This window comes from Pseudorasbora parva, chromosome 21 (genome assembly GCF_024679245.1).
Source record: "Pseudorasbora parva isolate DD20220531a chromosome 21, ASM2467924v1, whole genome shotgun sequence".
NCBI lineage: Eukaryota > Metazoa > Chordata > Actinopteri > Cypriniformes > Gobionidae > Pseudorasbora > Pseudorasbora parva.
Window position 1 is genome coordinate 38,209,109 of NC_090192.1, and position 13,747 is coordinate 38,222,855.

Below are 13,747 nucleotides of genomic sequence, written 5' to 3' on the forward strand. Positions count from 1 at the left end.
ATGTGTTGAATTAAATTTCAATTCACAAAACTCAATTAATGAAAGGAAAGGTGTACAGGACCGTAGTGAGACCAGCGATGTTGTACGGTTTGGAGACAGTAGCTCTGAGGAAAAGACAGGAGGAAGAGCTCGAGGTAGCAGAGCTGAAGATGTTGAGGTTCTCTTTGGGAGTGACGAGGATGGATAGGATCAGGAATGAGTCCATCAGAGGGACAGCACATGTGAGATGTTTTGGGGACAACGTTAGAGAGGCCAGGATGAGATGGTTTGGACATGTTCAGAGGAGGGAGAGTGAATACATCAGTAAAAGGATGCTGAGGCAGGAGGTCAAGAGGAAGACCAAAGAGGAGGAACGTTTGAGTGCACAAAGACTCTCCAAGGATCAGAGATGGAGAATCACAGAGATTAGTTGAGTCTTGGGGTCAGAAAGCCTATAAAAAAAGGCCAAACAACACCTACATCACCACATGTTGTTTGGGAGGGATTCAAGAAAAATCCTCCTCGCCCATCCAGAAACAAACTCCAGCATATTCAGTGTCAGACATGACCGGAAAGTCAAAAGGGACCTGGTTCTGTGGTCAGATGAAACTATAAAATAGCTTTTTGGCAGCAAATCTACCAGATGGGTTTGGTGCAAACAGGGATAAAAAGCATACCTGTCAAGTATCCCGTTTTGGCCGGGAAAGTCCCGTATTTTACCCTTCTTTCCCGCCGTCCTCCCGTATTCGTATTTTCCCGTAAATCTCCCGTATTTTAACCTGCGTTATTAAAAATAATAATACCGGAGTAAAAAAACAAAAAAACATTTCCAATCTGAGCTCTGTAACTAGCCTCGCGATAACTGCCTTCTGCAGTAGCCTACAGGTGGCCGTTGTCACGAGGTTATAGTGTGTGAGGTCAGATGACGACGAGTGACAACGCGGGGAAAAACAAAACAGACGGATGATGGACGTAACTAACGATAGAGATGGAAGGCAGGTCTCCCATCAGGACAACGATCCAAAACAAACATCAAAATCAACACACACGTGTGTCACTGAGCACAAAATAAAGCTTCTGCCATGACCGTCCCAGTTTCCTGACCTGAACCCTATAGAAGATGTGTGGCTGAACTGAAGAGAAGAAGCTCCAGCATGGATCGGTGAATCTGAAGGATCTGGAGAGGTTCAGTATGGAGGAACGGTCTCTGATCTCTGGTCAGATGTTCTCCAAACTCATCAGGCATTACAGGAGAAGACTCAGAGCTGTTATCTTGGGGAAAGGAGGTTGCAAAAAGTATTTAATAAAAGGGACCAACAATTGTGGCCAACGTGTTTTGGAGAAAAGCATTTATTTCATAATGTGATTTACCCCTCATTTTCAATTATTTTACTTTAATGAAAGGGTTGGATTTTTGTGAATTTTTTTTAAATAAAAGATCAAAAGGATAAACAATGCAGATTTATTTTTACAGCCATATTTGATCATATTTACCAGGGGTACCAACAATTTTGACCACGACTGTATGTATATATATATATATATATATTAGGGGTGTAACGATACGCGTATTCGTATTGAACCGTTCTCGGACTAATTAATAGACTTGTATCAGACTGTGATACAAGTCTATTAATAGTCTTAGTCTGTGAAATATAATAACATGCGTTCGACAATAACCAAAACGACATAACAGGCAATGCCCCTGACACCGCCGAAGTGAAAAAACAAAACAAAACACCAAATATGTTTTAGGCTGCTCAGTCAGGTGCTCGCTTGCTACGCGCTGAATGCTCGTGGCAAAATGGCTATTGCGTTTAACAAACCAGAAATAAAGATCCTCCAATAACCAACAGGTCTGGTGTTTGGGTGAACTTTGGATTCTTTGTAAGCTATGATGGTGTTGGCAAGAGTGATGGATAAAAAACAACAACGGTATGTCGCATTTGCTACATGACGGTACAGCAGCGGGAATAATTAATGTCATGTCAACTCATTTCTCCGACAACAAGACGATAAAAAGGAGAAACAGCCACAAACTATCCCCGCAGCATTAAGACAGACATTTTCAACTTATTCAAATGGCAAAAGACATCACCGCGGCGAGTGGCCCAATATAGCCGCGGATATGAGACCTTACGCCCAGTTTCACACAAACTCCGTCTGCAGTGCGTAGTCTATGCGGTGCGTATTTTTTCCGTACCCATGTTAACGGTTGCGGACTGAAAACGCAGCATATTTGAATACGAATACGTAGCGCAAAACGCACTGCAGACGGAATTTTACGAACATGCTTAAAGTAATTGAGCCCCGTTACAATGTTCCTTCACGAGCCCATTTCAGCCAGTAATTCCTGCTTTGTCCCAAAAAACAAAAGCACAAACAGAGAACCAATTGGCCAAAGCAACAGCGGTTGCTCTGACAACAGACGGCTGGATGTCAAGGGCTACACAAAGCTACCTGACTGTAACGGCACATTACATTATGAATGGGAGCTGAACAGCCACGTTCTTCAGACACGCCCCCTTGAGTCAGACAAGTGAGGATTTGGCCGAAGGGATGACAAAAGCAGTAGTGTGTGAAAAAAGTGTGGAGAGAGCTAATGTAAAGAGCTAATGTCTTATTCCTGTAACTACATAGAAGTTGGGTAAAGTATAACTCCATCATTGTTCAAAGTAAAAAAAAAAAAATCATACTTTGTTAGTTTTAATAAAAAAATAATTAAAAAAAGGTAATTTATCTGCCAATTTTTTCTTTTTGCTGTATCTAAAACGTACCGAACCGTACCGAACCGAACCGTGACACCAGTGTATCGTATCGAACCGAACCGTGAATTTTGTGAACCGTTACACCCCTAATATATATATATATTAGGGCCAGGACTCGATTAAAAAAATTAATCTAATTAATTAGAGGCTTTGTAATTAATTTATCGAAATGAATCGCATTTTAATTGCATATAAATATTTGACCAGAGAACAATGAGAAGTAATTTTTCACATGTATTTTTAGTATACCATTGAATAATGACTGAATACATAAGCTTAATCAACAAAATATTGTTTCTTTATTTCAGTCCAGCAGACCAGTGCAATGTTTGCCATTAAGTGTAGCAAAAGGGTATCTGTGATATTTGAGGCTCGATGTGCTGTGCGGTGATACGCTAGTTTCTTGTTGTATAGCTTGCACACAACCGTGCTCTTGTCGACGCTTCCATCGTTTCGTTTTTTAAAACAAAATGTCCCATCCACGGGGCCAAGCAAAGCCGTCTCATCAGCTTCTTCGCTCATGTTCACTATGGTGTGTTGTTGTCGTGAGTCGTGAGCGCTAGTTGGTGTTCCAGTATAATCGGTCCGTCGAAACTCAATCATTGAAAAACGTTCCGCGGTGCAAAAATAAGTGTGGTTAATTTTATTTATTATTTTATTTTTTGCGTAATTAATTAACGCGTTAAAGTCCCGTAATTAATTAATCTTAATTAACGCGTTAAAGTCCCGGCCCTAATATATTATATATATATATATATGCGAGGAGATAAATAATTGAATACATAATTAACTGAATACATAAAATTAATATTGGGGAAATAAAAATAATAAAAAGTAAGAGGAAATGCTAAACTGAAAGTAGATTTTTTTTTCCATTTAAACACTTGACACCCTTAAATACGGAGCTACAATCGAAAATGAATAAACGGTTAAAAGGAAAAAAGTCAAATTTCAGTTTAGCATTTGCTTTCTTAACCCCCCCCCCAAAAACATTTGTTTAAATATGTATCTTCTTGCACATTTAATAGTTATTATATGGATTTATGCAAGAATGTGGATTTATGTATTTATTTGCACATGTATTTATTTATGTATAATTGTGTGTATTTATTTGTTTGTTTATTTATTTGCATATTTATTTATATATTGTTTGTGCAGGTTTGTCCTCAATAGACAAGAGACCACACTCTTAAAAATAAAGGTTCCTTATCAACATCAGTGTTGGTGATAATTACATTTCTGTTTTAGTAACAGAGTGTTACGCCCCGTGGCTCAAAGGGACGCAACACAGATTGGGACACACACGAAAGCCAAAATAAAATACGAAATGTATTAACAAAATAAAACTATACAGAAAAAAAACAGTATTAAATGTAACAGTCAGGAATCAGTGTGTTGTGTAAGGAATGCATGAAAGGGTAATGTGCTGTTGTAGTGTTGAATGTACCAAAGAAACAAGATGTCAAATAAACGCAAAACAATAATGAAGTCCAGCCTGTCGCCTCTAGGTCTTTTTCACAGACTCCTTTTAACAAGGCCCAACAGGATGTCAGCAGCAGATGTGCTGAATCAAACCATCTGAAGACAGCCAGTTAAGGTCAGAGCCAGCCAATCAGTCTCCTCAAACTAGCGAAACCCTACTAAACACAGGAGTCGTCACACAGAGTAATATAACGTTATAATTAATCATTTGTATAATTTGCATCGTTGTAATTTGAGCATAGTTCAAAGCATATACAAGTTCAAGTTACTTTATTTATAAAGCGCTTTAAGCAAGGTAGAACCTACCAAAGTGCTGAAGATGGTCAAACATATAATAAAAACAAAATGATAAAGCATATCATAATTCAAGATCAAATCATATCATAGTTCAGATAAAAACCGAAAAGCCAGTATAAAAAAATAACTTTTTTTTTTTTTTTTTAAATCAATTAAAAGCCAAGTTAAAAAGAAAGGTTTTTAACCTGATTTTAAACTCCGATACAGTAGAGGCCAATTTAATTTCGAGGGGTAACTTATTCCAGAGAGTAGGGCCGGCCACAGCCAAAGCACGATTTCCTCTTGTCTTTAAGCGGGCTTTTGGAATATGAAGCAGAAATTGATCATTTGATCGAAGGCTCCTATTTGAGCTATACAAATGAAATTGAGTAGATAAATATGGGGGAGCAACATTTTTTTAAAGATTTGTACACAAGTAACAAAATTTTTAACTCAATACGGAGCTCTATAGGCAACCAATGTAACGATCTTAAAAGAGGTAACATGATCAAATTTCCTATAGCCCTTTAAGAATTTCGCTTCGGCATTTTGTACTAACTGGAGCCGAGAAATTTGAGACTTTGCGATACCATAATATAAGTTGTTACAGTAATCCAGCCGCGATGTAATGAAGGCATGGATGACAGTTTCAAGGGAACACTGAGAAATGGTTTAATTTTTGAGAGAAGACGGAGATGAAAGAAACTAGAACCAACTACTGAGTTTATTTGTTTGTCAAATGACAGATTCGTATCGAATGTAACCCCAAGATTTCTAACATGGGTAGCTGTAGTAGAGCAGATTTGCTGGAGATCAAAGTGGGGGTGTGCTTTGGCATTGGGTGGACCAAAAATCATGATTTCTGTTTTATCAGAATTTAAAAAGAGGAAGTTAGAAGAGACACTGCATGAAAAGTGGGATTTTCGTCCCCGTAAACGGCCGGAAATCTCCCTGATTTTCGACAATTAACGTCAGTTTACAGCCTGTGAACGTCGCGTTCCTCTGTGCCACATATTGACGGAAACGAACCATGACGTATGTGGAGCTTGCGGAGGCATGCTGGCGCCGGCGCTAATGGCTCTAATTAGCATATGAATAGCAGCTCTGGGCGGTGCCTTGCCGGAATGGCTTGAATTTCCTCACTCAGTATTGGTTGAAACTACTACTTTGAAACAAGAAATATCACTCGTGATTGGTTGGCAGATCTGTTACTATTGGTCAACCTGGGTAATAAATTAATAAATTTAAACCCCCAAATTATAATAATTTTTCACAAATATATATATATATATATATAAAATTATGATTTGCATATTATTTTTTAATTGTATATATTCATATTCATGTGATATGCTATTATGTTTTATATTCATGTCAGTGTTATCCTATGGATTACGCTATTATAACCATCAAGGACATTCATTTATTGAGGAAAGGAAAATATGCCAGGGACGTGCAGTTTATTCAAAGAAAGAGCTTTATTAGAACAAACACACAACCAAATGCAAAACGTGTGAGATCTGCCCACACAACAATAGGAAGCTCAAGAGAAGCCCAAAATCCTACAGCACCATGAAGTCTCTGTTTTCTGCTTCAGAGCTGTAGGTAACTAGCGCCATTCTGTCTGTTTTAAGCCCATTTTTTAGACGTCTGTCCGTCGTGCGTTGCCCTGTTCTTTGGAATCGCCTCTAATCTCGATTGCAGCGTGGCACAGAGCTCGGCGAGCTCCTGGCTGGTCAAACAGTCCATCCAGACACCGCGCGAACGATGCCGTCTTCCTCATCAGACATCAGGTCTATGGTAGCGCACTTCCAAAGGCCCACCTCATCCTCAGCTAACACTCTTTCTTGCTTGTAGCAGCTGTAAAAACAAACAATAAAGACAATCAGTATTGCGCGATGTACTGCGTAAAATGCACCTGAAAAATAGCCACACTGACCAAAAACGGATCTAATCTAATAAATCTTACCCTCTTTCTTCTCAATCGACTCCGAGCTGAACTCTTCACAGCTTCTGCTTGCGATGCAAGAACTGGATGTTTGTACCTGAAGCTCCTGCGTACTGTCTCTATGTCTTACATGCAGCTGGAAAACAATTAAATGAGTGTTATGACGAAGTTGTGAGGACGGCGTACTGCTTCCTGTAAAATGACCAGAAAAAGAAAACACTTTTATAAAGCAACTTACATTTGTTCTTTTACAAGGCTAATTTCAGCTTGTGCTACTTAAAAAGCTTTGCTTTAGGTTACTTTAGCTTAGATAACAGTCTTACCGCAATCTTAGGACTGGTCTTCTCTTAGGCACTCGTCTTCTCTTCTTAAAGTTAGTATCTTCCACACAGTTTTTCGACTCCAAAGCAAGCAACCTATCATCTATGGACAGCAACCTGGAGATTACTAAAGTTAACTGCTCGTTAAAATCGGCAGCAAACTGAGCAAGCTGACGAGATAGCCCACTGATTGCATTCAGCTGTTTCTTCCCGCCGGTGTTACGGATCAACTGGGGATCATGTTATCTGGGGACGGGCGCGTGCACGCAGCTAGTTTTACCTGGATTTACAGCAGATGTTAGACGAGGACAGATTCGTCACAGCGGATTTTCCACTGAACAGATTTAAAACGCGCTTTCCACATTATTGGTAAATGTTTGCATAATATCAGGCTGTGTGTTTTCCTCTGTCGCTGCTTTGCTGTATGTTTCAAACGCAGTTTAAGGGAATTTTTAATGTGGTTTCATTTCACAACACAGACCACGCCCACATTTTGTTACATTCTTTTCGATGAAAGTCGTATCCAATGACAATTACATTCAATAAATTACATTGTGTCGTATTAGTATCGGAATTTTTATTTTATTTTTAATAACTATTGTTTTTGTAATTTGCTTAGGGTATTTTTTAAAAGATATATATATATATATATATATATATATATATATATATATATATATATATATATATATATATATATATATATATATATATATATCCTAACTAAAATAACTCAAAGCCTGTCATATTACCTTTCTCATATTAGCCTATTATATTCTATTATAATCTATTATATTGCCCACCCCTTGCCCACCTGCACATCCCAGCTGATATACAAGATTTGGGGGGTCATTCTGCATTTGAAAGTTTGAAAGGGTTTTAAATCTTCTAAATAAAGTAAAATGATTCAAAATCAAGTAATTTATATATGCCAAAGTCAACTTTAAACATATACAATGTAATTTCCAAATAGCAAAATTGTGGCCAGTGAAAATGCTGAGTGGCTAGTAACTTTGGAAAACCACTAGCCACGGTGGCCGGTGAGCAAAAAAGTTAATGTCAATGTATAATACGTGTATATATATATATATGTGTATATATATATGTGTATATATATATATATATATATATATATATATATATATATATATATATATATATACACACACACACACACACACATGTATATATATATATATATATATATATATATATATATATATATATATATATATATATATATATATATATATATATATATATATATATATATATATATATATACACACACACACACATGTATATATATATATATATATATATATGTAGTGCCCTTAAAATTAATTTGCGTTAACACGTTAATTTTGACAGGCAATGATATATGATATATAAAGTTTGCTGATGTATGACGCCGCTTATTAACAGGAGACCGCAATGATTGGTCAAAGTTGCGGTGATTGGTCAAAATTGCGAGTCGCACTGAATTCACGGGGACTGATTGCAAATGACACAATAAATAATCTAGAATACTTTCATCAAATATATAAATTCAAGCTTAAGTTTAAGATTTTACAATTAGGCTATACTGAGCCTGATCTATCTAACAGATTTTTTTTAGAAGGAAGTTAATACCTTTTAGAAAAATGTCACATGGGTTAAAATCTTGCTACCCTGATTTGCATTTGTATAGCTCACAGCATGTTCATTTACATGTTAAAGCCTCCCCTGGAGTTAAGGGAAGGGGGGTCTTGGGGGGGACAACTGCCAAGCAAGGCCCACGTCAATTTCTGACAATTCACGGCAGTTTTTGGTGTCGCCTGCAAACTGCCGTGTACAGTCGTAAACCTGATCTTCCACGACAATCTACAGTGCCGCTTACTGACGAAAATCCCACTTTTCATGCAGTGAGAGCTACGATTTTATCTCATTTAAACAGGCGTGCAGGGTATTTAAAGTGTTTAAGGAGTTTTTCTTAGACACAGGCAGATAAATTTGCAGATCATCTGCGTAACAATGAAATGATACATCATACATCCTAAAAATAGAACCCAAAGGAAGAAGGTATAGGGAAAAGAGCATAGGAGATAAAATCGAGCCCTGAGGAACTCCACATGTTACATGCCCCAAAGATGAAGTGAAACTACCGATTTTAACAGTGAACCTGCGATTTGTCAAAACATACATCACTATACGTTACAGCTGCATTACACCGCTGCCGACAGAATGCAGTGTTTTAATTTCTAGAATGTAAAAAAAGAGCAAAGGCTTTTTTCAAAGTAAATCTCAGTTAGCCATAGAACCTCTACATTCCACAAAAGAATCTTTAGATTGTTCAAATGTTCTTCACTCTAAGAAAAACGTTCTTTAAAGGTCCCATGGCATGATATTTTTATTTTATGAGGTTTTTCAACATCAATATGACTTCCCCTAGCCTGAATATTGTCCCCAAGTCGCTAGAAATTTAGATCAGTGTAAACCGAGTTCAGGCTGTCTTTCTCTGCCTTTGAGAAACAGATGAGCTGATTTTGAATTCTCATGTTATGACGTCATAACAGGAAAGGTTTTCCGCCCCTTCCTCTGCTCTTCCCACCCAGAGAATTAGTAGAGAAAGGAGTCAGTTTATCAGTGGATGTCAGCACTGGACAGGCTTTACCATACAGATTCAACAGCATTGCCACAAACAGTGAGTAACAGTGTTCATTAATGCCTGATCTGGGATCAGAGAGTTCTGATGTGTAGCTAATCATTCAAGTTCACACAGACTTTCTTTCTAAATCGTTTAAAACTGTTAGTCCCGCCGCTGGCCGTCTTGATGCATCAGTGAATCAAGCCAGTGACTAAAACCATCAACTTCACGTCATTTCTGTTAGCAGCATGAAACAAATCTGTTATTTAAATGATTAAACTACAGAGAGCATTCAAAGAACACTCTTTATAATGTTCAGATTGGTCAATCACACGATCGAATGACGCTGCTCATTATGCTCAACTGAAGCTCTTACTGTATTCATGTCGTGTTTGTTGTTGGCTGTGGTGAAAGCATTTTGTGAGATGAATAACGTTGCAAAGTTCACTCGTTTTTAATCAGAGCTCTAAGATACAAACAAAATAAACTTGCGCTCTCAAAAAAAAAACTGGGTACAATAACACTTCCTCAGCAATCTTTCCCCAGCTCCGTTTCTCTCTGTGTGTCTCTCGACTGGCAGCGCTGCAGCTGCTCCAGCTAAACCACGCCCCCCAGCTAAACCACGCCCCCATCCGCACGTTATATAATTTTAAATGCAAAGATGTCAGCCAATCACAACAGTGGGTGTTTTCACTGAAGACTCGCAGCAGACGCGCCTCTTGAAACAGAGCATTCTAAACAGAGGGCTAATATCAGTACAGAAAAAATGTCTTTTATTTCTAAATTATGACTTTTTTTAATGTAAAAATCATACTATCAATATAAGTACACCCCAAGACACATTATAAAACAACCCATGCCATGGGACCTTTAAAGGATTGTTGATTGAAAAGTTCTTTGGGGAACCAAAAAATCTTCTTCTATGGTATCACCACCTTTTGGAACTTTTATTTTTACGAGTGTAAAGAGCAGTTCCTGAAGCTCAATAATCAATAATTATAAAATAATGTGTTATACCTTCCATGTCATGATCCTCAGGGAAAATACCACGTGCTATGGGCTCTGTGAACATAATTTTAAACCACTGTTAGCAGATGGAAAATTTAAGTTTCAAACATATCGTCGCTGCCCAATGAAACTCACGTATGTCCAAAACGGTTACTTTTCAGGAAGTGAAAAAAACACCGTATTTCAAAAGCAGTTGAATGTAGCTTTGCCATATCTTTACATGTAACCATATTCTTGCCAGTATAATGATATAATCCACATTTGACCAAAATTGAGTTTAAATGGACATACGTGCATATTTTACAGTAACGGTGGTCGATACGCGTTCTTCCGATCATTAATTAAAATGACCAAGAAAATCATTTAAGCCTAAAGTACCTACCCTCATTGGCAGCTGTCTGAGAACCGTCACTTTCAAGTGAATCTAAAGCTGGGCATACACTGTGCGATTTCTATGCTTTTTCAGCAAGGTTACCTACTCACACTGTACGAGTAGATCGCATGCGATGTAAAGCCAAAGCTCACGATTGATGTGCTCTCACTGTGCGGTCCGACTGTCGAGCGCGTCTTGACTGCTCACACTGTACGGGTGAAAAATGTGCAAAAAAAAAAAAAAACCGTGGCGACGATAGACCATGGTGTATTATAGAGAGGTAAATGCATCAGCTATTGATATCAAGAGGATTTAGAATTTATGTATACAATTATTATTATTATTAGAGTAGGCCTACTTTTATTATTAAATTGATATTACATTAATTTGCCCCCTCCCCCCAACAATAATGCATAATCGACACACTGCATAATAAAATAATAGATAGATTACTCCTCACTATTTAAAAACATTTAGCCCGATTAAACAAGGAATTATAGGTCTATAATTATATGATTATAATGTCAGAACACTGCAATAATAATGTCTGTCTCAATGAAAAGTAAGAGCAGATTTATCTAAAAACAACTTGTTTAACACAAAATGGGCCTACTTCTCTTCTATTTTTTTCTCACAATATGGACCAAAATAGAAATATTAAGAAAATAAATAAGAAAGAAATAGGCTACGTTATCAGTATGTTGAATTACATTTATCTCTCGTTGTCTGAGAATATGTACCGAAAGCTTGTCAGATTTTACTTTCACTTTCTGTAGTGAATAATTGACTGGGTTTGAGACTGCGTTTAAACTGCGCATTGCGTGATATCCACTGACTCGCGTTCATGAAGAAAAAGAACACATTGCAACATGACATTGTGTCAAGATGGACAACGGTTCCCACTTTCCGTCATAATAAGATTAAGTAGGCCTAGGCTAAATATTAATTAATATTAAAAAAATAAAAATAAAATGTGAAAGTAAAACAAGTAGGCTAAATTAATGATCAACTAGCTAAATGAATAAGATGCACTGGATATATACAACACAAACTGGAGGCACAACAGTTCACTTAACTTCTGTTATTTGATAGCTGCCTAAATAATTAAAGATCTCCCTCTTTTCGTTTTCTTCCTTAATGCTTTTAAAAATTAAATTGTTGAACTTCTGCTTTCGCGCAGGCGCAGTGAGGGGAAATAGGGCAATCAGTTCGTGGCTTTGCTTCAACTGTGCGATAACCTCACGAGGGGCGAGCAGAATTTCTGACATGTCAGAAATTCATCCGACCATCCGATTCCCGATCGTGAGAGGTTTGTCGCCCCTCGTTTCCCCCGGTACACTGCACGAACACCTCGCGACAAACGACGCACGAAAAATCTGAAAATCGGCCCGACCCAAAAAAGAGTCGCACGAGTCAGAATTCGGCTCGAAATCGGACGAAAATCGCACAGTGTATGCCCGGCTTAAGAATGACAGAGAGAAAAACTAGTTAACATTTTAGTAGGGCTCCTCCGATCACGATCAAATCCCCTTCATTTTCAGCGTTTATTTGCGCATCTTCTAAGTTAACAACGGCTCGGTGTAGTAACAGCTGCTCTATGTCAAATCACGCACCTGAGGGAATTTACCGCTGATTAGAGAACCGGCTTCACTGACGAGATGTGCATTAACGACCGGCCGATCGCGATCGGAGCAGCCCTACATTTCAGTAATGAATACAATGTAGACTTAATTGTTTGGCTGACTCAATTCTATTTTCCTATAAACCTTCCTCCTCATTGTTGACCCTCGCAATCGCCTCAATAACAGCCCTATCATAGTTATTCGGCTGTCCACTGCTGAGCTTCGATGAAACTTCAGGAGACCGGCGAGATATGCTTCCACAGGGTGGGAGATACGTGGCGTGATTGACAGCTTTGACACCAAATGGATATACGTGAAAATCAGATGACATGATTTCACAACTTTTCATTGGTCATTTATACCCCTTTTCCACCAAGGCAGTGCTGCTAAATCGGAGCCAGAGCCTAGTTTCAAATCGGTTCTTTGTGTTTCCACAGCCAAAGCACCAGCTCCGAGCCAGGAAAAGTGGTTCTTAAGTAACACCAAAACATTGCTGGGCTAGAAGTAAGAACCGCTTGCGTCACCGGCTGGGGGCGGCGTTACCGTGATCAACAAGACGAACACAAACCTGTGACCGCCATTTTTTCAATAGCAGCTAATCAAGCTAACAGCTGCTGGATTGTAATCTCCGTCTATACAAATCATGGAGAGCTGCACGAATGCGTTGGATTTGCGGCGTTTTAATGCTGATGTAGGATCATAAAGCCATGAGCCACTGAGGGAAGGCTTGTTCGAGATGCATCGGCGCGCGCTGTGCAAACTGATTGCGTATGACATCAAAGTAGAGCGAGCGCCAACGACTCCTTATGCTTTTGAATCGCTCACGCGGTATTTTAATATCATACACGGATCGGTCTGCGCAGCGCCGATGCATCTCGAACAAGCCTGGTGTGTTTGTATTTCCCGCTGCCTCGCTAGCATTGCTAAAACGCTAGCGAGAAAGATGAGACGTATACAGTGACGTAAGACCTAGCTCTGCGGTGGCTCTCTTACATGTGGAAAGCCAAACCGGTTCATAAAGGCTCTCAAGTCGAACCAACTTAGAACTCACATTAGCACGGGCTCTGAACTAGCACTCGGTTCATTCTGGTGGAAAAGGGGTATTAGATATGTGAAGCACACTGTATACGGAAATGAACCTGGACATTCAATCCGTCGAAAAATCTCAAAATCGGCAAAATGGACATACGTGGTTTTCATCGGACAACGACGATATATTGAATCAAAATACTTGATTCTGATTAATAAGGCAGTGTGTCCACCATAGCATTTTTAGCCCGCTGAATATGCCTTGCTGCGAGTGCTTGAAAGTGTGTGCTCATCGCAGTGTTTCTTTCAGTTGACT

The 13,747-nt window shown here is 38.6% G+C and overlaps 1 protein-coding gene and 1 long non-coding RNA gene across 3 annotated transcripts in view; both read right to left on the reverse strand.

The window, feature by feature from the left end:
* LOC137055828 (uncharacterized) overlaps positions 1–13,747 on the reverse strand; it is a 46,333-nt gene that overhangs the window by 15,455 nt on the left and 17,131 nt on the right. Inside the window, exons 7-8 of one of the 2 annotated variants that reach the window (XM_067429728.1) lie at positions 10,790–10,831; positions 10,417–10,461 (exon numbers count right to left, since the gene is read on the reverse strand). The exons of the other annotated variant lie outside the window; for it this stretch is intronic. Of the exons in view, the coding sequence (XP_067285829.1) occupies positions 10,417–10,461; positions 10,790–10,831 (87 nt within the window). The remainder of the gene's footprint in view (positions 1–10,416; positions 10,462–10,789; positions 10,832–13,747) is intronic. 2 annotated transcript variants of the gene reach the window in all.
* On the reverse strand, positions 6,168–7,408 carry LOC137055830 (uncharacterized). The gene is made up of 3 exons (XR_010900092.1): positions 6,777–7,408; positions 6,475–6,589; positions 6,168–6,365 (listed from the first exon to the last, which is right to left on the reverse strand). It is a non-coding gene; the product is annotated as an uncharacterized lncRNA (long non-coding RNA).